Source organism: Oenanthe melanoleuca, chromosome 3 (assembly GCF_029582105.1).
Source record: "Oenanthe melanoleuca isolate GR-GAL-2019-014 chromosome 3, OMel1.0, whole genome shotgun sequence".
In the NCBI taxonomy this organism is placed as follows: Eukaryota; Metazoa; Chordata; class Aves; order Passeriformes; family Muscicapidae; genus Oenanthe; species Oenanthe melanoleuca.
Window position 1 is genome coordinate 67,697,624 of NC_079336.1, and position 25,014 is coordinate 67,722,637.

At 40.2% G+C, this 25,014-nt stretch overlaps 1 protein-coding gene across 1 annotated transcript; it reads right to left on the minus strand.

The window, feature by feature from the left end:
• Positions 1-16,384: 16,384 nt before the first annotated feature.
• MAP10 (microtubule associated protein 10) lies at positions 16,385-24,174 on the minus strand. Its single transcript, XM_056487128.1, has one exon. The coding sequence runs from the start codon at positions 24,154-24,156 to the stop codon at positions 21,718-21,720; it is 2,439 nt and encodes an 812-aa protein (XP_056343103.1). The 5' UTR covers positions 24,157-24,174; the 3' UTR covers positions 16,385-21,717.
• Positions 24,175-25,014: the final 840 nt, after the last annotated feature.

Consider the following 25,014-nt stretch of genomic DNA (forward strand, 5'->3'; position numbering starts at 1 on the left):
ATTGGAAATAGTATTTTACTTACAGGAAGCTTATGTCCTTCATTTTTATTGATTTTTTTCTCTCCAGTCTATGCTTGAAGATATACAAACCATAAAGAAAATACCAATCATTAGGAAGGCAAATACTGAAAAAAATGGCAGGCCAGTAGTTCAAATACCCTGATACTGCTGTAACACCTTAAAAAAAGGAGGTTTCTTGATGATAGAGATTGAAATTTTAAAGTATACTTGTCAATTTCCCTCCTTTTAGGTCTCCAGAAACAATTTTGATTAAAACTAGATAAGCACCAAGTGGAGCAAAAATAGTGCCATCTAATTATTCTCCATCATGTCCACATGCAGATTTGCTTGAAATGACATAGAATTGATCCAGGCTTAGCTTACACAGAGCTGTGGGCATTTACAGTGTGAGGCTGAATTTAAACAATTATAATAGCCAGAGGTGGAAGGCAGTATAGGACAGGATGTTCTGTTTACAGACATTGGGAAATAGTTCCATTTCCTAAAATGACAGTGATGTCAAAAAAGCCTTCTACTATGTAGCCACAACCTCCTCCTTTCCTCTTAGACTTTTCACCCTTAGAAAAAGCCAAGCTTTTCCCAGTAGTAATGCTGGAAATACTTCATTGCCCTTCCTGCAGGCAAAGTTTTCTCAATGTATGGATACATGAGAATGGTCAGATAATGAATTAGCCAATTGGCTGAACATCTGCAGGTGCTCTATAATGACAACAGTTAAGCTATTCTCAAGTCATTACCATATTACATTAACTCACTACAATGCTATTAATTAGAATTCATGTTCTAGAAAGGAAACAGAGCAGCAATTACACTGGTATTTAATGACTTGTAAAAGTAAAATATAAAAATGGTAAATTTACTCATGTAATTAATTTAAAGCTGGAAGAAGGTGGGTCAGACTGCTCCCCAGTGTAACTCCAGCCCCTTCTCTGCTTTAGCAACATGAATGATTATACTTATTACCTCTTGTCTTGAAATAATGATTATTTGTATCTAAATAAAAATCTCTTCTAGCTAGCTCTTCAAAAGATGTGCCAAAAGCTAGGTATCAGGCAAAGTCCAGTTGTTCTCACTGAGAAGTCTGAAATTTTATAAGATTTTGGGAAAAGACTCAGTAGTTTGTGACTGAAGCTGTCAGTTGACCTCAGCAATGTATATTTTACAGACAAGATTTAGCAGTGATTACTGTATTGAATAACATTTAAAGGCTCTCTTTACTTACTTTCTAGCCCCCCACACTTTGACAAAAGTAAATATAAGTGGTTTTGAGTGAGCCCAACCAGTTCAGTCAGGAGCCCCTGAAACAGCTCTTGCTCATTATTTTGGGCTCCCTTACAAGTGGGAACTCTGGATACCACCCAGTCATGAATCACAGCATTGTGAAACAAAGTAAAGAGAATAAGCAGGAGCAACAACAACACGTGGGTTGCTATCTAACAGCAATAGAAACTGGGCTAGACATGCTCCTATCCATGAGCTATCATCCAGTATAGGCTGAGTCCACAGAGCAACCCACAGGTGTTGCTTTTGGTCTGAGGGAACTCTGAGGCACAGCTTCTTCCAGCCCTCCTTGATGATGACTGTTACAGAAAGGATAGTTGTGATGCACATTATACTTCTGTAATACATGGCCCTAGATCCTGGTTGTTCGTCCACACTTTTTCTACTGCATGCTTTTTGTGGAAAATGCAGAACCATGGCCCTGGGCATTTACAAACAATTATCTGGGTGAGAAGCTACTATACTTACCCAGGGATCTTCTATAACAATGCCTATTTTCAGACTGATTTTCTTCCCCTGGTGAGAGAGGAGAAACTGTGGGATTTCAATGATTCATTTTATTGAAGGACCTGAATATTTATTGTTGTTTTAACTAAAAAAATGTACAGAGGTTGGAATCTATCCAGAGAAAAGAAGGCGATTTCTTTTATTTCCTTACACTGCATGGGGCAGTTGCAGGGGAATATTTCCATCCTTATTACAATAAGCATTTTCCTGAGCAACAGGACTTCTGTGGGGCAGAAGTCTGCAAACTTGGAGAAAAACAGGATGATAGTCAAAAGTCAGCAATGAACATTGAGGTTTCTTTTATTTGATGTAAGTCCTTGGTTTTCTAATCTTCTTTCTATCTATGCAATAATAGTCAAAGCCATTACAAAGGATATCTTAGCAACTCAGAACTTCAGGTTGTAGTCTTCTTTACATCTGCTTTTCTAAGGATTGATGCAAGGATTTGGTGTATCTATTTTTAATTGCAGTAAGTTATTGTGTGTACCTGTCATGTGCTTATGTGAAACTGACACAGCCTGTATGAATCACAAGAAGGCAATTTCTGTTTAAATATTAAATATAGTTTAGCCTCAAATGTTTTAAATCAGGCTTAATCCCTTTTGCTTCTTCTCCAGGCAATAGTACCCCATAATTTTAAAAATAGTTTCATATACCTGAGCAGGGAAACATAATCTTGACATGCTGCCCTAGTTGTCCTAAACTTTTGAGGCAAGCCTTCAAACCTTCAGAGCAGGCATAATGGAAAAAAGAAGTCAGAAGGCCCGTGACTCTCTTCTTGAATATATATGTAAAAAAGGATGATGGGATCCTTTGCAAAAATGGATTTAATGTTTGTACCCGAAGCTTTGTGATACTTCAAACTAAGCCATTATAAATGTTCTGATTTGACCTTTTGCTTAGTCTCTCTTGGAACTTTTCCTGTAGACTCTGTTTCAGAAGAACTCTGAGACAGAAGTTCCTTAGTGAGGCTCTCATATGGGACTCAATTTCCAAAACAAATTGTGTTCTGTATTAATATTATTTTAATTATTATTTCATAAAAATAGCAGTGTGCTTGAACAACTTTTCTTTTTAGTATGGATGGCAGAGGATCAGAAAATAAAATTGCTTATCTCACTTTGAGGTCTATTTGTCCAAAGCACAATATATTTTGAAATGTACATTAATAATTGAATCAGACCCAAATTTGTTCCTTGCAAGTTTGGCACTAACTACAGGATTACAGGAAGTAATTACAGGAAGTTCCTTGTGTTAGGGTGCTAAAGTTTACTGTGGAAAAGGTGTCTCAGGTTCCACCATTTGTTGTGTGGATTTTCACAGGGTGCAGACAAGAATCCCAGAACCCTGCATAATACAATGGTCTCACTGTAAAATCTGCAGTGGACTCTTCGTGGATTGGCAGGTTTCTAAATTCAGAAATATTTGTGATATATTCTCTGGAAGCTTATTGTTATGTCCCAGGTGTATGCCTTCTTACTTGCTGCTTTTGATGATTAAACAGAGCCATCAATCCATGAGACACAAGTATGGGAAACAAAATGCTTGAAATATTTTCTTCCCTATCACACAAGTGAGAATGCAGCGTAAGGATCTGAGCCCACACAGCATTATGGGTACTAATTTTAGATAGTCACCTTTTTGACGCTTATCCTAACCTAATTAAGTGTCTGCTTTACCCTTAGGGTTGACACTTTTAGTAGATGAGATAACAGCTGCATCTCTGTGAGAAGCCTTGTGAAGGGCAAAATATTTGTTAGCAGTTGCTATTTCCAGCCTTGCCAGAATAAACAAAGAATGAGGCACCTGCAGTCATTTCTTTTGAAAAGTCAGCACAGTTTGTACATGCTCTGGGGTCAGCAGAGGAAGGCACAGGGGGATGGGCAGGCTCGTGCATGAGGCTTTAGGAAGATGCTTCTGGAGGGACTGATGGGCTCTTCAGCTTGGAGACATATGGGAATTGTAGGTAATTAATAATACTCTTGTAGCAAGGGTGAGGAATGCACTGAGGAGCAGAGTGCTTTGAAACCATTAATGCATCTCGGGACAGCCCAGTGTGAGATCCAGGCTGGCTATAAACAAGAGAGCTAGCAAAAACAAGCTGGGGGAGTTCAGTCAGAGGCGAAGAAGAAAACAAGTTGTTCTTTTTTTTTCTTAGTACTTTTAATAATTAACCACAACTAGACTTTAGGACACATCATTTTAGACCCTGATTCTCTAAACAGTATATCTTTATCCTGAAAACAATTAGGCATTGGGCTTAACATGCCTCAGAGGGTTACATAAACTAGATCCAGGATAACTCCTTACCCAAGAAAAACATTCCTGACTGTGTGGGAGAGCAGATGGCATTTAGGTAAACTGTATTTGCAGGAAACCCCCCAGTGCCATGAGATGCCAAATGGCTACTGTCACTGCTGTTCCCTTGTTTGGGTTTGTGGGAAGCTATGGAAAAAAAAGAGCTTGATAAAGTATGCCAAATGCTGTGTGGATGAAGCAGAGTGTTAATCTGCAGACAGATTTTACAAAGGTCAGCACTGTTGTACATTTACAAGTGCCTGTAGCTGATGTGCCACATCATCCTCTATCCTGGACAATGGGAGAGGAATTAAAGGGGATTTGTGTCCTGGCAAGGGAAGATCAGGAGTCAATGCAGCCAAAGGTAGGTTTGGATGAGGAAGAAGTATCTACAGCTGCTCCCCATCACATGACTGAGGGCATCTCATACTGGGAAGAACTGTGTAGATTGGGCTAAACACCTGAGACTCTTAAGCAATCTCATTTTGAAAGGCAGTAGGACAACTACACTGACAACTACACTGACATGTGGCTCTGAATTTTACACCAGCTATTCCTTCAGTGGGAAGATCTATATTGTACTGGATAAAGGTATGTGGAAGTAGAGTGGCATAGCCCTGGAGGCATCCACTGATCTGAATGGCCCTGGTAAGTCTTACCTGGGACCACCCTGCCCATGATCCAGAGCCCCTTTCAAATCCTTGGGGTTGTCAATCCCTGCTCTAGTCACATTGCAGCAGTGCTGGTCTCCATGATGCTGCTGAGGCAGGACCATGTCCTAGCTTGTCCCTGTGGTGACAGTCAGAATCTAGAAAAAAGTCACTGCTTTGAGTGAATATAGAATGATGGGCTACTGGAGTGGAGATTCAGTGGGTATTTCTGTGACTCTTAGGCTATTTATTTCTGCACACTGAGAGAACTGGAGGAGAATTAAGGGAATTAATTCTGGAGCTGATCTCACAGCTATTTGGCTGGGTTGGGTTTGGAAAAAAGTTACTAGTGTCTGGTTTCTGCTGCTCTGCTTACCTGAAGATTAAATTCTCTATGAAACCTTTTTTTCCCAGATATAAGTTATGAATTAAAAATTAAACCCTTGTTATTCAGTAACCATGTGAGATATTTGACCAAGAGGTTTTATCTCAACACCCTGGTTTTGGTCCCTCATGGTCTAATGGCTTTCCCACAATAACCCTTCAGCCTTGATTTGTTGTAATTACTCAAGGGTTTGGATTATTTTTGAGACTACTTTTATATTATTACTATTGTTGCCTGTAGTATTTTTAGAGGAGGATGGGTACTTGAGAGTGAAGAATATGCAGATGAAAATGCAGTATTTGATTGTGTTGCCATGAGTAAAAAAGCCTGCAAAAAGTCAGATTTTCTAGGTCAATAAATGAATATTTATTATTCAAAAATCTATTGTGAAGAAGAAGAAGTTCAAAACTTGACAATGATGAATAACTTGTATTGTTTCTGAACTCAGAGGTATCTAAGGGGAAAAATAAATGTCTTTTTATAGAAAGGGTCTCTCAGGGACTAAAAGAGACTGCCAGAAACTATATATTCTGCCTATTTGTAGAACCAGTGCTAAACTACACAAGATTTTAAAGGGCTAGTGATTTCTTTTACCCTTCAGGTAGTTTTGCAGTGTTTGACAGCCTTTCACAACTTAATAGTAGGTTAGGGCATTGTGGGAAGGAAGGGATGGAGGTGCCTGATCACTGAGCCTTCATGCTGCCAACAGCTATTCCAAAACCAGAGCTCTTCCAGCACTCTGTCAGTAACTCTATCTCTTCATTTGCTGGGCTCATCCATATAAATGAGCTCCTTTTGCTTTAAAGAGAGCATGTTCAACTGACCTTGTGGAGAAGCAACTTTTCCTTTGGCTTGTACATCATTGTCATTGCCAGTGTAGGAACTTAGGAAAAGAATCAGTCATTCAAAAGAGTAACATTAATTGAGTGCCCAATGCTTTTGGCACCCAAGAGATGTACAGAATGGCATTCTTGATCAGCTCAGAAAGCAGAAAAGGATGCTACTTACAGGCTCCCAACCTATCTTTGTGTTAATCCAGCATTTGTCTCAAGACCCAAAGGTCACCACAGTAGTGCTGGAAATAAAGACTGACTAATGGTTTGTCTCAATTTCTGGGAACAGTGACTATAATTTAAAGGAACCTAATTTAAACTTACAATCCTTCTTAGTTGATCTGAGTATCTCAACCATCAGGTCAGTCTGAAAATATCTCTAGTGCTTCTAATGTAGTTAGCCTGATCTGATTTCTTTTCCAAAAGTAAAACTAAAGTGTGTGTTGTTATTATCTTTTGCTTTTGCCATCTCTCTGTTGCAAGAAGGGCTGTGTTTCCACCACAGGCCCTTTGAAAATAAACAAAGTCAGAAGGATCTGAGAGAATCCCATAAGTGCTTTCCCACAGGATAAAAGGTTGGAGCAAGGGTGTCTGGGGTGCAGCTGGCTGACACGGTTGCTTTAGCACTGCAGGGATCAGTGTGTTGCCAAGGTTGCATCACTGGGCCAATGCATCCAGCAAAGGCTACAAGTACACTGAGGAATTGCTATTGTACATGTGACCTTTTCTTGGAGTTTTTACTGGACCTTTAGTTGCACCCACTACAGCCTACTTTATAGAGTCCTGGATAAAACATCTTTTAAAACTTGGCTTATCATTATTTAACTAAGTGGTTAGCTCCCAGTGGAAAGGTCTTTTCAGCTTATCTTTGAAAGACAGGCTTTATTGTGCTCTGGCTCTGTGATAACTTCTCCAGTTTGTCCTCTGTTGAAGGGAAATCTGTTCCATAATTTACAGCTTCTTACTCTTGAATTTGTATGCTCTGAGGGCTAACACCTTTAAATGTGGTGCATCCAAAGGAAATTAATCTAAGAATAGCTGACTCGAAAAATATGCTTATTAAATGCATTAGTGAGATGACAGATTCTCCACACTGTTGCCAATCTGTATCTCCCCACCTCCTTGCTTGCACTAAGTAAGAACTTGCTCCTGGAATTCAAAGTTGCTTCTGTTGTTAAATCTGATAGGTTCCAGCTAAGAGTCGACATCAAACGAATGTATCTCCACTCTGTAAAAGCAGGCAACCCATCTCTTTTTGCCTAAGGGAGAGTAACACAGAAGGCAAAAGCTCTTGTTGCCAAGAAACTCCAGTCCAACAGCTTGAGAAATCTGACTTAGTAAAGACTTTCTTTATCTTCTGTTTACAAATTAAAAATTCACTTTTTCTATAGTAGATTTGAGCCTGAATAATGTAATACGAACTGTTATTATAGCTCTATATCCATGCTTAAAGCAAGAGTTAGTGAAATCCCAAACCATCTGAACAAAACTGCTTCATATTTGGCTCATTATACTTTATTCTTTTGAGAACAGAAACCAAGTTTAGAGTAAAAAGTTAATTTCTTATGATATGCCATAGAAAAAAGAACATATAACACAAATGTATTCTGTGCTAACCCAGTCACTATGGAATAGCTTTCTATAGGGAAAGTATTAAGTAAAAACATAAAAAGATTTTGTATCACATCTAAGGATTATCCATGAACAGTAAGATCAAACTGAATCACAAAATACATTTACAGGTGGTGCTGTCTTTTTCCCTTGTGAAGTAAGAATGGACTGAAATTGTTGTGGGACGAATTTAAAAATTGCAGTTCCTACTCCAATCATTGCATGTTTAAGTGTATATTTAAAGGATACATTTTGGATGATTAAAGCAAAATTAATTCTAAATACAGAAGTTAATTATATATTTGACAGATATTTTTAAAAATTCACTATGAATACAAGGCTCAGAATGATTTATTAAGCCCAGCAAAGCTGGAGTGATGCATAAGCAATGAAGGAAGGCATGCTGTAGCTCTCTTCTAGCCTTGTAAATTCTGCTGCTGATTTTAAAGTTCCTAACTTTTAAAGCTCTCTTCCTTTACTGAAAAGCAAATGTCAGTCCATCTGTTATATGCCATATGTTTTTCTTAACAATATTATTGTTTAAATGTTCATTTATTAAAAAAAATATCTTGAAATACCCTCTTCTTGCACTCTAAAGAGTTTGTTTTATTTTTTATAGATTCCACCAGTGTTTGCTGAGACATAAACCCTAACTTTTGACTTTGATCAAGCTATCATTCAGCTTTATCCACACTGGTGCTCAATACACAGTAGTTTTTCAGACAACAATAAATTGAAAATGTTCTCCTCAAGAATTATTTTCTAGACATGAAAATGCCAACTGAATGGTCAGAATGAATGAATGGAAAACTCAAAAGTTTTGAAAAGCTATCTGTCTTTTGCATGAAGTGTGTGACACAGTGGTGTCTTGAATGCCAACAGTTTTAAAAATTAAAGAAGGAAAGGATGTTGTAGCTTTTTACTTGGGGAAAATATAACCTGAGTCCAGCTGTGAAAGAGCTTGTACAGTTTTGAAAAGAGAATGCTTAAATGTTGCTAAGAAGGAAAAAGGTAATCAAGGAATACACAAGTGAAAATAAATAGTGGAGGGAGGTTCGATTCAATGAAAAGTGAATTGGTTCTACTGGATTGAATGAAGAGGAATTCTGGAGGTCTCAGATCCAAAAAGAGGTAAAGAGTGGAGACAGTTGGATCTTCAAGCATTAACATTTCTGCTTTATTTTTGAAGTTAATGCAAAGAGCTGCAATGACTGCCCTTCCAGCTACATTCAAGACTCAACCACAAAGGCTGGGATTTGGAGGGGCCCTGTCCTTTGGGGAGAAAAGATAACTTTGGGATTATGCTCTTCCATAGGGAAAACAGGTTTATACCAATCTCTCCTGGACTGTGGACTAGAACTTGCCATAACATAAAGAGGAAAATGCAGTTCCTGAATGGGAAAAAAAGGGAGGTGTGCTGCTTTACACAAGCATGCCCTAGGATCTGTGGGCAAGGCCTGTAGGGATTTGGATCCTTTTCCTTGCACTTTCTATATGAACCATTGGATACCTAGCTTGGCCTTTTGGTTTGGTGAGCAGAGAGCAAGCTACTTCCAGGCTAAAGCAAAAATACAGCATTGAGAGGGCACTGGGGGACTGGATTGATATATGCTTTGAGTTTGTCCCAAATTCTCAGCAGAGTGCTTTACACCACTTTGGGAAACCTTTTCTGTTTCCAGTCTGGTCTCCAAGGTTACATATCTGATAGTAAATACAGCAGGCTGTGTTTACTTTCCAGCCCATTGTCAAGTGGAAGAGTCATGATCATTTCAATATCTTTACATTCTTTTTCTTCTAGACAGTCTTATGAGGTCTGTTTCCTGGGAACTGGCCCTAGCCCATGCTGTCCCCCAGCCCAATCCTGCACATGTGGGATAGAGCTGCTAGGTGCAACTAAAGCCCAGCTGGTGAGCTGCAGGCTGTTGAACAGCATGGCTGTACAGGTACCAGGGCACAGGTCCATGCTCTGGCCCTGCTTAGTTTCTTATTTTTGACATAGCCCAAGTACTATGTCCCTGTAAGCATTTGAATTCCTGATTTGAGCTCTTCTGTTCAGCAATAGCTGGTGTTTGATGCTCTTCCTGATTACATCTGGAAGGAATTTCTTCCTAAACATTGATGGTAAGAAATCTGTACTGTCAGTCATTTCCAGCCTACATAGAAATGCATTTTCTATTTAGTAGAAATGCAACTTTATTTACTTCTCTTTAGAGCCTCTCAAACTGTATGTCTTGTTAGTGTAGCTTGATAGCAGTTAAGGCAAAGTTGTTCAGGGATTTGAAGGGGTCTGATCATACTGCTATGGTTTAATGTCATCACTATTAAGTTTTTGTGTGTTCTGTTGAATCTACCTTAACAATGGCTAAAGATGAGTAAGAAATAGAAAGGATTTCTTTAGTCTCACTTAAAGGTATGGGTTTTTTCTCCCATTCAACTGCACTTTGTTCTATTAGAGCTTTGGTTGCTTATAGACACAAGCCACTGAGGTATGTTTTGTTCCATTACTCATAATTTGTTTTTCTGGACAGCATATCCTTACTACCAATTACCTGCATCTTGCCTATTTCCCTTTGGAAATCTGCGAGGGAAAATGCTGTAACAAATAATCATGTTAAACAATATATTAGTGCTTGAAAGTTGACAAGGAAAGGAATAATAGCCAGCATGGATTTGTCAAGAAGGAATTATATCATACTAATTATTTTTCTATGACCATATCGACAAGCTGCTTTGATGGGGAGAATCAATAGATGTCACAAGCCCTGACATTAGAATGCTCTCACATTCCTGCAGCTAAGCTTGGGAAACATGCTTTGGATGTGAAATTTCTCATGTGACTGGTTTTGTGTTCTTAGTGCATAGCTCTCCTTGGGTCACTGATCAGATGGTGCTAAGTAGTAGTGAGGCATTGAAAGGGTCTGTTATGTCTCTGGGCATACTCAATATTTTCATTAGAAATTAATTGATAGGAGAGGGAGCATGGGTATTATACTTGCAGGTAATACTAAACAGGGAGAGACTGAAAGGTGTATGAAGTCCTAGAGAAACTTCCACTAGAGTGTCTGTATATAGCTTAGGATACTGTATCCCACGGAAGATGTGTACGGCACTTATTGGAAAGCAACAAGAATGACCAATGGCCTGTGAGGGAAAGCTGAAAGAGCTGTGGTTGCTTGGTCCAGAGAAAAAGCAAGAGGAAAGAAAAGTCCTAAGTATGCAGAAGGCTCTCTTAAAGAGGATGGGGAAAAATGGCTCTCTTTGTGTGTGGCATATAAGAAGGAAAATAATAGACTTAAATTGTATCAGAGGACACTGAGGTTTGACCCTGAGAAAGCCGTTTAACATTCAGGATAATTAAGCACAGGAACATGCTGCCTGGGGAAGATGCATAATCTTTCTTAATGATTTTTCTTTTTCTTTTTTTTTTTTTTTTTTTTTTTTTTTTTCTAAAAAAGAGCTAGACAAAAATCTGTCAGGACTGATATAGTTACAAGTTGATTTTTGCCTTTGGGCAAGAGGATGAGGTAGATGAATTCTTGATTTCTTCAAGCACTATTGCCTGTAGTTCAGTATGTCACTGCTGAATTCAGCACTTCCATATTCATGTCTAAAATCTGTCTAATATATAGAGAGCCTGAGTTTTCACTCAGACCTCTCCCCTGTGCTTTCCTCTAATCCATAAAATGAAGCCCAGAAGGGGTAGATCTAATTATGATTTAGTTTAGAGGCACAGGTATTAGGGATATAAAAGAATCTTGGGTGAGAAATGTCCTGCCTTCCCAGTGATGTCCTGCCAAGTGTACTGGGTTCAGTGTTGTTATGCTCCCAAATGTATATGATTTATGCATTGCATCTATGCATCTATGATTGCATTAGCACAAAGTATCACCATCTGAGAAGAGTTCACATGCAGAATTCGTTGAATTAAAATTTAAGGCAATAAATGAAGGCTTATAATGTATTGGCAACATTATCAGTAGCAAGATTGCCAGCATATTAGTGACTATGATGGATTGACTACTGGGGAATTCATTAAATTTACAAGTCTCCTCAAATGAATCCACTGGCTAAAATACTAATTGATGCCCTTGGGAGCACTTTGGCCATTTAGTTTCCAAACAGAGCTTACTCTGAGGAAAGGATTATGCTACTGATATTTGCTTGAATTTAGGAGTAGAGTCAATTTATGTTATGGTTTTTCAACATTGACAGTAGTTTCTGTTTGTACAAAGCTTGCTGCCTTACTGAACATAGAGCCTAAAAGAAATAATTTTGTGAGTGAAAAATACATTATTTAACATGAAATGCCCCAAAAGCATAAATATAAAAACTAACCAACATTATATTTATGCAATGAAGCTTAAATCTAAAGGCCGTGATGGTTTGGTTGTGTGGATGATGGCCGTGATTTCTGTCTGTGCAGTTACTTTTGCTAGAAGAGAATTGCTGAAGCTTTAAAAATGAATGTAGAGAAATCCTCTACTTCTTAAGCTGATGGACACTTCCAGGTTAATGTTGCAAAGTCAAGTGTATCTGCATATTTGTGAAAGTGCATTGGAGAAATTCTCCAAAGATTGAAACTGTAACTATTCAGCAGTGTGGATCTGTGGAATTTTCTTGGATTAACCCAAAGTGCAGAGGGTCACAATCTGGATTTAATTTTCTTAGTTACAAATTCTGATTCGGGTTTAGACAACTGGAGATGGTAGAAGCAGAACAGACCTCCAGGTGCTCATGATTGAAATTGGTTTATTGACTGCAAAATTGAGATCTTTAATAACTTTCATGGGTCAGTACCTGCAGAGCCAATGCCTATAGCGGAACTAGAATTATAACTCAACTTTAATATAGAAAAGATGAACCATTTTTGGATGAGGTGACATTTTTTTGATAGACTCTTAGTGTTATATACTAAATGTTAAAGATAGCAGTAATAGCAATGGCTGAGAGAAGACAGGAAATCTAGGGCTTGTTCATCTGGTGCTGATGGGCTGCTATTTTGGGACCCTAAAGACCAACACCTGAATGAATCACTGTCTGATAGTAAGGTGAGTGCTGGGGCAGGAGAGAAGTTTTCTTACACTTCTGTGCTTTGTTTCACAGCTCCAGCTAAACCCAAAAGCAAGTGCAGTGGTAGCTAGAATAGTCTTATTGTTACAATACAGTCTTTCCTTTGGGCTTTTATCTTGCACAAGATGCAATCCTGGCACGTCAAACCTGGGGGATGAGTGACTCATCTATTGTATTGCCTTGTTGTCAGTAAGTTGCAGTGTGACTCCCAATTTACCTGCCATATGGTCACTTCTTCTTAAAGTTCCAACTGCACAAGCAATTTATGTCCAAGAACACGGGGAAGGAGCACATTACTTACGAAGTATGTAATCAAGCAGTGTGATCCAGCCCATTAACTGGGTGACATCCTTCTCTTTATGTGGACATTTTACTGGCTCTGAGGTTTCAAGTGGGAGCTGTCACTTTCACTTTCTGATAATAAAACTTAATTAAAATTTCATTCCTGTACCAGCAAGTGCCAGGTCACCAGATGGTTCCTAATAGTTATGTCCACATATTCTGTGCTGGATTGCAGCAGATGATGTTTATGCTAATGATACTGGGACAATTACTATATGTACTTTGCAAATGTTTAATATGCATATCTTAGTGTTTAAATAATGTAAAAAGAATTGCTTCCATGTAAAGTAATAAACTTCCACAAGACCCAAACAGCTTTTTAACTTCAATAAACTAGCGGCTCCTTATTAAAAAATCAGAATTTCAGAGATTGTAAAAACTATAATCCAATCAGGGTGGTAATTTAAATCATACTGTGATATCATATCAGTATGTGTAATATAAGCAATTGTCCTGAGGAAAACGTTTTTTTCAATATGGGATAGGATACCCAAACTGGGAAGTTAGAGTAGATGTTAACATGACAAATGAAGGAAATCTGCTGAGTAAAGAACATTTATGAAAGGTAGAAAGGATACACACTGTGAGGATGTGCATCAATACACTTCATACTTCTGGAACTCTTGCTTAGAACCTTTTAGGCAAGGAAATACACTCACTGTGCTGGGCTTAGAAGTGTCATGAGCTCCAGGCCTATGCTTTGCAGGAAGGGAGGATGATCATTAAAGCTTGGTAAAGTTGCAGGCATGGATTGGACCCTGCTTCCCTGCCTGCCTGTGTCCTTGGAGCTCTTTTTCCTTTTGGTTGTGCACATGAAGTGGTAGGTTGGTCTTTCTTCTTGTAGCTGGTTCTGAGACTGTATGTGGGATAATGGAGGAGAAGATAAAGTGCTTGCAGAAGATTCTTGTAAGAGCAAACATCTGGGCTGCTCTGAGTAAAGGGAAGCTGTCATGCAGAAATGGACAAAATTATTTTGGTCTCTTCAGGAGTAACAAGCATGGTACTGAAAGACAGAACCAGCTGCCCTCTTAGACACGGGAACTGAGGACAATCACAAAGAGAGTTTTAGAAAATAGAGTGTAATAATAGATGATGTGGTGATTGATGGATTTCCTGACCACTTCCTTGAGTGGGGACAGGAGGTTTCCTAGCTGATATATATGTTTCAAGAGACTTTTTTTTTGCACTTAACCTCTAGATGTGCCTGAAACTCTTGCTGATATTCCCCAATGCTGTCAGGAAAATGATGAAAAATGAAAGAACAAGGAATCCCTGTCACCACTGTTGACTTTCTAGCAATTTCTAAACTTCAAGTGGCAGGGCTTTCCTTTTTGCTTCTTTGGTTGTTTTGCTTTACTCTGTCTCATTAAATTGGGATATCAAATGGTATGTGGTGATATGTGTGTTTCTGTGTGTACTGCTTGTTTTTATCCAGAACAACTCTCAGACCAAAAAGAAATAAAAGATCAGCAAGTTGTGGTGTGTTGTACAGGAACAGTCAAAATGTCATTTCTGATATATTAGCAATTTTAATTCAGATTGTCTTAAAAGACAAATTCTTCCCTGTATAATCAGGAAACTAACTGAGACAACAGTTGAGATGCTTAAATTAGCCAAAGGAGAAGCAAATGGTTCCATCCAATAGGGACCCATCTCTATAAAACTTACTTCCTCCTTCCTTTTATTGTCTGTCTTCTTTTCAATGTCCTGGAGGTCAAAATGCAAGGCCTGTGGAGCTCTTCCAGAAACACATACTTTCTTTGACCTGGAGTGCAGGGATCAAACTCTTGTTACTATTGCATCAGTATGGCTTTAGTCTGCTTTCTGCTGTACATCTGATCCATAACTTTGGTATTTACTCCAGTTGTGGAACAGTTGGCAGGCCTGTGTGAAATGGCTCCAGTAAAAGCAGGACTGCTATTGCATAACTCAAACCAAAACAAAAAGTGTACCTTCACAGCTCTTCCTATTGAGATCAGAAGTAGAGGTAATAAGTACAGTGAAGGACACTGTTCTCAAATTATTTGGGATGTTAAGTGGAATGGGAAAGTGCTTGGAAATATTTCTCAAATTGTTTCTATAAACATTCCTTGAATAACTTTCCTGTGTTAAAGTTTGATGTGTGTTTAAGAAGATAGGGACACTTCCTAGAAAATTAGTTTTGTCTTCCCTTTTGTTTGTTAGAAATCTCACAAAGGCTGGGGAAACAAAATTTCAATTCCATTTTAAGACTTCAGAAGAAGCAAAGAAAATTTCAGAGGAAGATCTGGAACTTAGCCCCCCCAACTTGACACACTTTTCTGTTTGGCCATGACTCACTGTTCTGGACATATATTTTGGACATATAAATATGATGAGTAACTGACAAGGGATGCTTCCTTGGCTGACTACTCTACTGCTATAAGGTATCAGAAAAAGGAAAAGCAGATTTCAGTTAGGACTCCATTGCAATTAGTGCTTTCCTTGATGCAGACCTTGACTGTATCAAGCCATAATAAATTCACATGGCATGTGTGTAGTTTAACAGAATTTAATCAACAGCTAAACATTTTAAAAAAGGATGCAATTAAAAAGGGGTTTTGTAACAGTGATGAATACCAGGGAAGCAATAGGTTAGCAAATCTTCTGCTGTCATTGAAAATTAACCAAATCTACTGTTGATAAAAGGTTTTGATAATGGTGAATGTGCTCCAATATTTTGTTATTAAAAATGAGCACGTAGGAAATGTACTGAAGTACCTTGAATTCAGGTTCTTGCCTTTCATTGAAGGACCCTGAGCCCTCTTGAAGGCTGTTTTGAAGAAACCCTATACATGTATTCAATAAATATTATAACTATACAAATATTATAACTATACAACTATACAAATAAAACCATGCAATGTTTGGGGGGCTGTAGAGCAACACTGCAGAAGCAGCAGATGAGAGACCTGCAACAATGCAAAGGCTGTTAACAAACAGATTTTCATACCTACAGTAATTCTATTGCTGAGTTACGGATAAGAAAATTCAAACTGCATCCCCTGGTACATCAGAGCTTCCCTCATACTGTGTTTGATGTTAGCAAGCTTTGACAATACTTCCTGAAGAGTTTCCTTCACTACATATGCCATTACATTTTGATCATTACCTTAGTCTTATCCTAGTGTTGACACCAGCTGTCAGGAGTAAGCATATGAAAATGTTAAGGACTGCAATGTAGAGAAGATCAGACATGATCTGATGGTTTCTATCTAAATTTTTATGTCTGACATGCTCCTATGGACAAGAACTCTAGACAACACAGGTACCCACAGAGAGGATGATCAGGATGATGTGAAGGAAGGAAACACAGATGGTACAGCATTTCCATTTTTATTTTTTTTTTTTAAATGAATGAAGGCAGAGTTACATAGAGATGGCTGCGGAGAAAGAAACAGGTTCATAGAGGCAGGAAGGGGATAAACGATGCAAAGCCAGCAATGAGACAATGGTCAAAACTTTGATATCAAAGATGAGAACAAATCAGTGAAAGTGTCTGAGAAGTGTTAGGAGTTTTTCTGAATGATAAGTGGGGCAATATAAATTCTAAAGATGGCATGAAATACGTGATGAGAAACTGGAACAGGCAAGGCATCGAGATGAAAGGCATAATGGGGCAGAGGGTGATGTCTCTGAAATAAGGTTCTGAATATCCTGTTGGCAGGGAAATTTAGGGAGGAGTCAAAGGTTAAGTACTCTCTACATAAGCATAAGGGACAGGAAAAATACTGAATCTGCCAACAGTTAAAAACAAGAGAAAAAGGGCTGGAATATCCTTGACACCAAGGGAGTTTCTTTCAATCATGATACCACTAAACTTTCCAAATACCTCTGAAAATATTTGTTGAAGCATGACTTATCTTCTTTCAAAAACACTTCTGCATTCCAAGTGATAATACAGTTAGAGTCCTCTGCATGGGTTTCCATTCCACAACCATTTTTGAGGTGATTAATTCTCATGGAATTTCAGGGGATATGACAATTTAAATACCTTTACTTCCTTTTAAAAACCTGCTACCTTCTGTTAATAGATACATAGGGAACATAAAGGCATTATGGAAATTTTCAGGCTAATGCCCAAAATTTTTGTAAAATGTCCATGATTAGAATAAAGATATATAATAGACATCTGAAATTGTATTAGTTAACATTTTAGTTTTATGGGGTTTTTTTTTGTTGTTTCAGGAGGGAAGGTGGGTTTGTTTGGCTTTGGGGTTTTTTATTCTCTGTGCCTGAATCAATCTTTAAATGTTCATTTAGTTAGGAGTAATATGTATCTCAGATGTTATTTAAGCACTTCCCCTACCAAGCCATGTTATTTTAAACAATTGGTAAATGAATCACTTGCAGAGGTCTCTGCAGAATTAAAGATTAATACTGTTTTCTCCAGCATGAGACACTCAAATTTATCCTCTAGAAAACAATAGAGAACACAGAATACGCTCCTGGGAATATGCAAGCAATTCTGTAAAGTCAGGGGAGGTTTATGTTACAATTGCCACATAAAATTCAGACAAGTGAAATCATAAAAGCCAAATCAAAGCAAAAACAATTTAATGTCAATGGCAAACAAGAAAAAGACAGTGAAGTTGCAGTTTGTCTGGGTGACTTTAGCATAATAGAACTGCATGCATTCATTCATGCATAAGGGAAGAACCTCAATGTGAACAAAAATGATATTAAAATTGAGCAGTATACTGACTGAAAGAAAGGATGGAAATTGCAAGCAGCTATCTGGTAGCAAACACTAACTATAGCAGATGTGATTGCCATTAGGTCTAAATGCATGTTAAAGCCAACATCTGTTCTCACAGAGATGGCCCCAGTCATCTTAAAAGAAAAGTTAATTTGGAAATCAAAACTTTATTTTAAAGGCAGGATATGGTAGAGGTAGAGAAGCCTGATGTCTGCCATGGCAAATGACAACTATGGGCAAATGTTCACAGTCCTGGATGAGCGTTCTACAGCTCTGAATGAGTGGTGGTATACAGCAGCTGGGGAAGGTCCTGCATGTAGAAGTCAACAAAACCTCTTAAGTGTGTAAATAGGGGATTCAATGATTTGACTTTTTTTTAGACAATCAGAGATGAGCAAGTAGTAAAGTAGATGCTGGTGACAAATGCTGAGAAAAGGAAAGCAAAGTCACAAAGATTTCTAAATAATGACTAGCATTTAACTCTGAGCAGCACTTACACAAAGAGAAGCAAATTTATTACAATACCAGGCAAATACTGGGACCTAGAAAAATGAAAGTAGTAAGAAAAGAGTCAAAAGTTCAATTGTACAATTACCAAGGCTGGATGGAATTTCAGAAAACTGAGGGAAAGCATTTCCAAAATGATGAAGGGATTACAAGTAATAAAATAGGTGGTAGGAACTGTCATCAGAGAAATCACAGAGAAGAAACTGTGTCATGTAATCAGAGTGCTGAGGAATGAAAAAATGAAGTGGAGGAAACCTACCTGGCATCTTACCACTGTTTTTGGCCATCAAGTAATAAGAATGTAAGAAGTACTTAGCAGAAAGAAAATATTACAGTAGAAGGGGAAGAGTGCCAGAAACTATCAGTATTTGGTATCCTGCTCTTCCCATCATCAGTTACATAGTAAACTGTATGCTGAAATAACTGTTTAAAAAATTAATGTGTAAATCTAAGAGTTTATTTCTTGTTTTGGGTCTTATTGTAAAACATGAAGTTCAGTTGTATTTGGGCAGATTAAACCACCCTTAATTTAAGCAATGAAACTATCTTTTTGAATACCCATATAACTTATTTCTAAAATATCATACAGATTTAAAGTAATCTTGTTAAAGTAACAAGTCTAAAGTAAGAAGTTAGGTGGCTTTTTTAGTGAGGATCTATAAGTTTAAGTAATTACTTCTCACCTTTTAATTTCGCTGTAGTAAAGTTTGAAGTTTATAGTTACTTCAAGTTTTATATTGTTGTAGTTTCCTGTTTAATAGTGTGTAGCAAGGAAATTCTTAGGTGTAATGAGTCAATGAGACCATGTATTCCTAAGTATTTATGTTACTTCTGGGACAGCTGTGCAAGAATTGCAGTGTATGTGCTACTATTATTTGCTTCACCCAGCATATTGTCATATTCCCTGCACAAACATCACCCATGCAATTCAGCCCTTACAGTTCAGAAATTATGTCTTTATGAAATAATGGTGTAATACCTCCATTAGAGAAATCTCTTATTAAACTTCTGATCTTAACTACTTGATAACAGGGGTACAGGATGCAAGTTATAATGACAAAACTGGCTAGCTAGTATAATGTAGGTGTAGATTATTACAGGAATTCTACATAAGGGAGTTTGCTGTGGCTATTTAAAAATATTTTATATTGGTAGTAAATATCTCTGTTTTGTTCTGTTGTGTTGACATAGAATCCTCCTGTCAATAGCAGCTATTTCTTGCCAATATATTGGTTTATGGGTTTTCAGTTATAAAGATCTTTCCCATTTTTGTTGACTGAGAGTTGCTGTTTGAATGTTAAGTAAAAATTCATTTACCTTCACAACAAGATAATAATATCTGAAAATACTATTATCCCTCAGGGTAGAAATTATCTGCTAACCTTTCCATGCAGTAATCACTACTTGAAGAATATATTTGAAAAGGAAAAACAAGCTAAGCCATGCAAGCATGATGCTGCAGTTTTGTTCTAGTGTAATGTCTCCTATTGTCTTCCTAATATGCATTTTTTGTCATTTTCATCATTCTCCTGATAAAATTTTAAATTCTATTACACAGCAAATATTAGAAATGTTATTCCAAATAAAATTAGCTGAAAAGAGATTAGTTTCATTATTTAAACAGAAGAAATATTGCTTCTACTATACTTGCTTCTGGAAATTGAAAAGTGAAGATGGAATAGAGGATAGAAAAAAGACCAGAAATTTGCCTTTGAGTTTCAACCCACTTGGAGCTGAAAACAAACTTTTATTTTTGAAATAAAATTTTCTTAAATAATGTTCTTCAAATTGTGCACTTGTAGCATTAGCAATTCATTTAAATAGCCCCACTGTAAAAGTGGTTGGTCAGCATTGTATTTTAATGACAGTTTTGCTCATGAGAAGTGCAAGAGATTACTCCATCAATAAAATCAGAATAGCTGTCATGAATAAATGACAGTCTAAATCAGTGTATATCAAAGAAGTCCATGGCATTGGAAGAAAAATAAATATTTTGGTCTAAATAGCAGATGAAAGACACCCTAAGTAAGATTTTGGAATTGCTCTGGCCAGAGATTCCTTTGGTATATAGGTAATTTCAGCTGCTTACCTTTAGATTAAAAATATTAGTAGTGGTGTTTTAAGAAGTCAACACTAGTTACTCCAATAATCCTCACAGATGTTCATGCTTTAAATAGGAGAGGTACTGTCATTCCTACAAAATAAACACATAGTAGGAGGGAAAGGAAGAAATACTCCTCCAAGATGTTCAAGTGTAAACACAGGCTCTTGCAGTAAAGTACATGGAAAATTGCAGTGAGAAATTAAAAAGTTGTGGGAAGAAGTCAGATTGTAAATTATAAAGAAAAGGAGAGTGGATAAATCTGTCATTAAACGCTGAGGATAACTGTCCTAATTGCTGAGATAGTTAGGAATGGAAAGCTGACATTGGAGATTAACTACTCAAAGAGAGGGAAAAGGGGGGTACATGGGACTTAAGAACTAAGGAATTCAAGTCAAAAAACATCTCCAGAATTTGTGATCAGCATATGCACTCCAGAAAAACCTTCATAGTTAAACAGAAGACATTCAGTTCAACTGGAAGCCATAAAAAGCAAACCTGAAATCAAAAGCAAACATCAGTTCAACTATCTTAACGGCAAAGGAGACATGGCAAATTTCTCATTACCTCACATCTTTACATCATGACATATATGCTCATTTGTTCCAGGTTTCTGGACTGTGGGTACTGACCCCACCTCCTTCCCCAGAGTCAGAGGATGCAATCAGGAAGTTGAGAAGCACTGAAGATTTACTGTGCTCTTCCCTACTCCTTGCACACCCTAGTCTTCAAGGTCAAGTAACTTCCATCCATGTCTTAAAGCCTTCCCAGATAATATCACCAATAATTCTTACACTAACCTATAATAAATTGTGAAAATCTGACTTAATGAAACTTCAGCCTAAGAAACTCTAAAAGGTTCATCCAGTTCCAGTCCCTGTATTTAGTGATGGAAAAGGGAAACAAACACATCATAAAACTCACTAGCTGATAAAATTCTGTGTTGCTACTGGCTGTGATTATATGTTTTAAGTAACTATTTTTAATGAAAAGGAAGCTTGGAAATTTTCAGGAAGAATAAAACCTTCTGTTCGGGTAGGAATGAATTTTTTACTTGACTGTTCTGGTAGCATGTTATTACTTCTACTCTGGACTACTTTAGTGGGTACTTTCCCTTTTGCTGCTTCTGTCTTTCATTTCATTGACAGTAAGTTATGTTTTGTGTGCTGCTTGGGTTACTTTTGTGTTAAGATACTGACACTGAAGTCAGGCTGTAGACGCCAGTTGTTAGAGATTCAATAGTAATTTATTTTTAAAATCTCGTAACTAAATTCACTGATGTAATAAAGGTGCACGATGGAATCTTAAATTAACTTGCATACAGTGCAACTAAACGTAACAGGATTTACAGAGTTTAAATATTGTATCTTAATCCAGACAGAGATATCTTATAATTACATTGTGTATCCTGGGAGCTTGTTTATTACAAGTTCACTGATGTCTTTGTACTGATTAGGACCATGTAGTTTTTCTAGAAAATCATCACTGTCTGACATACTGTTTTCCAGGACATTAAGTTCAAGATCAGACATGTCAGAGGGTGAGTAGGAGCTAACTTGAGTTACTGACTGCTTTTGTCCTGTGGAGGTCTGCTCCTTTCCTATACTCAGATCAGTACTGGATTTAACTTGTTTGCTTCTCAGTGTAGATATTTCTTTAGTACGTCCAACACCCCTGTCGGCCTCCTCATTCATCTGTCGGGCTTTCTGCTCTTCATCTAATGATGCCTCCATGTCAGCAAGGTCAAGTGAATCAGCAGACTCAGCACTAGTTCCCATGCTGGTTTTAAAGTCACAGTTTCTCCTCAGAGACTGGACTGGAGATGAAGCTGAAGGAACTGGCACAAGATCTGAAGTACTTAGAGCTCTTTGACTTGTCTTTGAAATTCTGGACCTGCTGGATTCTGGATCTGTATCTGACCTATCTTGCTTTGGTCTTTCAAGCCACAGAGGTTCAGGACTGCTGTCAAGAACTTTCGAGTCTCTGCCTGTACACTCAGCACTGGTGAAATCTTCTGAATAAACTGTGTTCTCTGGACTAGCAACAAAGTCATCAGAGTATATGAATTCAGAGTTGTTTTCAACACTTCTGCTGGGGCTTAGTTTATGATGACTTGCAACAGACACATCATCCTGCTCCACGGTTTTATGATGGATTAAGTGTGTTGCATCATTGTAACTTCCTTTTGTATTAGCATCTGGCGGCAATGCTGCTGGCAGTTGAGCTTCTGCATACTTTTCCTCATGAGCAGGTTTTAACACAGTTTCCTCTGGTAAGGGGGCTGAAGTTATTTTATAAGGACATTCCTTGCTTACAATTGAATTGTTCCTAGACAGACTTGCAATAGACTGTTTCTGCAGGCCAGGGGACACATCTCCTGTCACAGAAATAGACTCTGAGAGAGCACTGTTTTCTAATGAAGTCTGAACAATTTTATCCAACTGATTGTTCCGCTTTGAACTGCCTCCCGTGCTACAATGCCTGCAAGACACCACATGCTGTTCTTCAGTATTTCTGACCAGCTTTCTCTTGGTTAAGGGGCTTCTCTCTTTCAGCATCCCCATTTGCTTTTTTCTGTACTGCTCCCTCCTTTCATGAATTATCAGCTTATCCGGGTTGGTCTGCTGCAGCCGTAGCCTCAGTGTATTTGTCAGCCCATACAACAATTTCTTTCTGGGAGGTCTGTTCTCCTTAGCTTTGGAGTTCCTTTCACAGGCTGGCTGTTCCCGGGGCACAGCTCTCTCGGGTCTTCTCCCAGCCCCAGAAGACGCTGGGGACGTGGCCTTTTGACAGCCTTGTTTGAGCTGAGGGCTCGTGACTTCACTGCTCCTGCCAGGCCCCACAGGTGTCTCTGCAGGCCTGAGGGCAGCGGAGCGACTGGGGGGCCGTGAGGCCGTGTCCCCACTCCCCGGGGCCGGGTAGAGCCAGGCAAGATGGGGGTGGACAGCGGCAGCAGGTACAGCTCCGCGGGTGAGCACCGACAGCTCCGCCAGCAAGGCGCTGAGCAGCGGCAGCTGCACCAGGCTGCCGTGGGGCTGTGGAGGGCTGGCGGGGTGCAGCAGCGAGGGCCCAGCGCTGGGGCGTGGTGGGCTGCGGCCCCTGTCCTTCTCCTGCGCTCTCCGGGGCTCCACACGTTTCCACTGCCCCACTGCAGCTGGCGGGCGCGGAGGCTCAGCCGGCCCACGGCTGAAATACAGCAGCGGGGGGCAAAAGACGTTGCCTTCCAGCTGCTCACTCTCCTCCTCTTCCTCTTCTTCTTTCTCCTCCTCCTCCCCTTCTTTCTGCTGCTCCTCGTCTGGCGGTTCAGGGGTGGTGGCGGGCGGTGTGGCAGCGCGGGGGCTGGCAGGGCTCGCCTCCTTGGCCTCCAGGCTGCTGAGGCGGTAGCCCAGGAGCAGCTCCCCGACGGGCCGGCCCGCGCTGTCCCGCACCGCGAAGCGGCCCCGCTGCCCGCAGGAGGAGGGCGCCCCGGGCCGCTGCAGCAGCTCGGCGGCGGGGGCCAGGGACACGGCGCAGCTGCCGAGGAGGCGGAGGGGTCCCGGGGCGAGCCCGGCGGGCAGCGCCAGCAGCAGGGCGCGGAGCGGGCGGCGGCGGAGCGCGGCGAAAAGCGAGTCCGGGCGCCAGCGGAACAGGCAGCGCTTGCCGCGGCCGAAGGGGAAGAGCTGGCCCGGCCGCAGGGGCGGCGCGGCGGCGGCGGGGCGCAGCACGAGGGTGGGGAAGTCCAAGAGGCGCAGCGCCACGGCCGGGTGTTCGGCGGGTCCCGGGAGCCCCGCGGGCCCCGGCTCCGCCACCCGCAGCGCCTCCACCAGCAGCTCCAGCGCGAACAGCCGCTCCATGCCGGCCCGCGGGCCCGCTCTCGCGAGAGGCGCGGTGTGTGCGGGGTGCAGGCCAGGCGGGCTGTGCTCTCGCGAGAGTCGCGACGCGCAGCGCTGTGTTCGGCGCGTCCCGGGAGCCGCGGCCTCGCAGCCCGCAGCGCCACGGAGCTCGGGCCCGGGGGCTCTCAGGGGTGCTCGGCCCCGGGTCCCGGGGCCGGGGGACGTGCCTCCAGCAGCTCCGGTGTGCCTCCAGCAACCATGTTGCAGCCTGGCCTGGTGGTGGCTGGGGGGCAGCGGTCGCAAATCACAGAAACAAGGTGCTCCCTGGTGTCTCACAAACGCCCGGTGTGTTGTGGCCACAGTTGTCGTGCTCCTGCCCTGGGCTCTGAACACTCTGGTCGTGTATTCCCCTCTGTAGTTCTCGAGAGACAGGAGCGGGGGTGTGATGGGCTCTGTGCTCCATCAGCAGCAGGAGTGGTGTTTGTGAAGGCACTGAGAGGCTGTAAACTGTTTTCACATTCACAGTCTACTGAATCAATTGGGTTGGAAAAGACCTCTGAGACCATTAAGTTCAATCTTTGACCGGTAACCACCAGGTCAACCAGACCGTGGCACTCAGTGCAATGTACAGTCATGGCTTAAACACCTCCAGGGATGGTGGCTCCATCACCTCCCTGGGCAGCCCATCCCAGTATCTAATCACCCCTTCTGTGGAGGAATTCTTCCTAGTGCCCATCTAAACCTCTCTTGGCACTGCTTAAGTTTGTGTTCTCTTATCCTATTGATAGTTGCAGTCTATTCCTGCTCCAAGAGAAACATGGGGATCTGTGTCAAGTGCTGTATACTGAAGAGTCTCTCCATAGTACCTTGGATATGCTT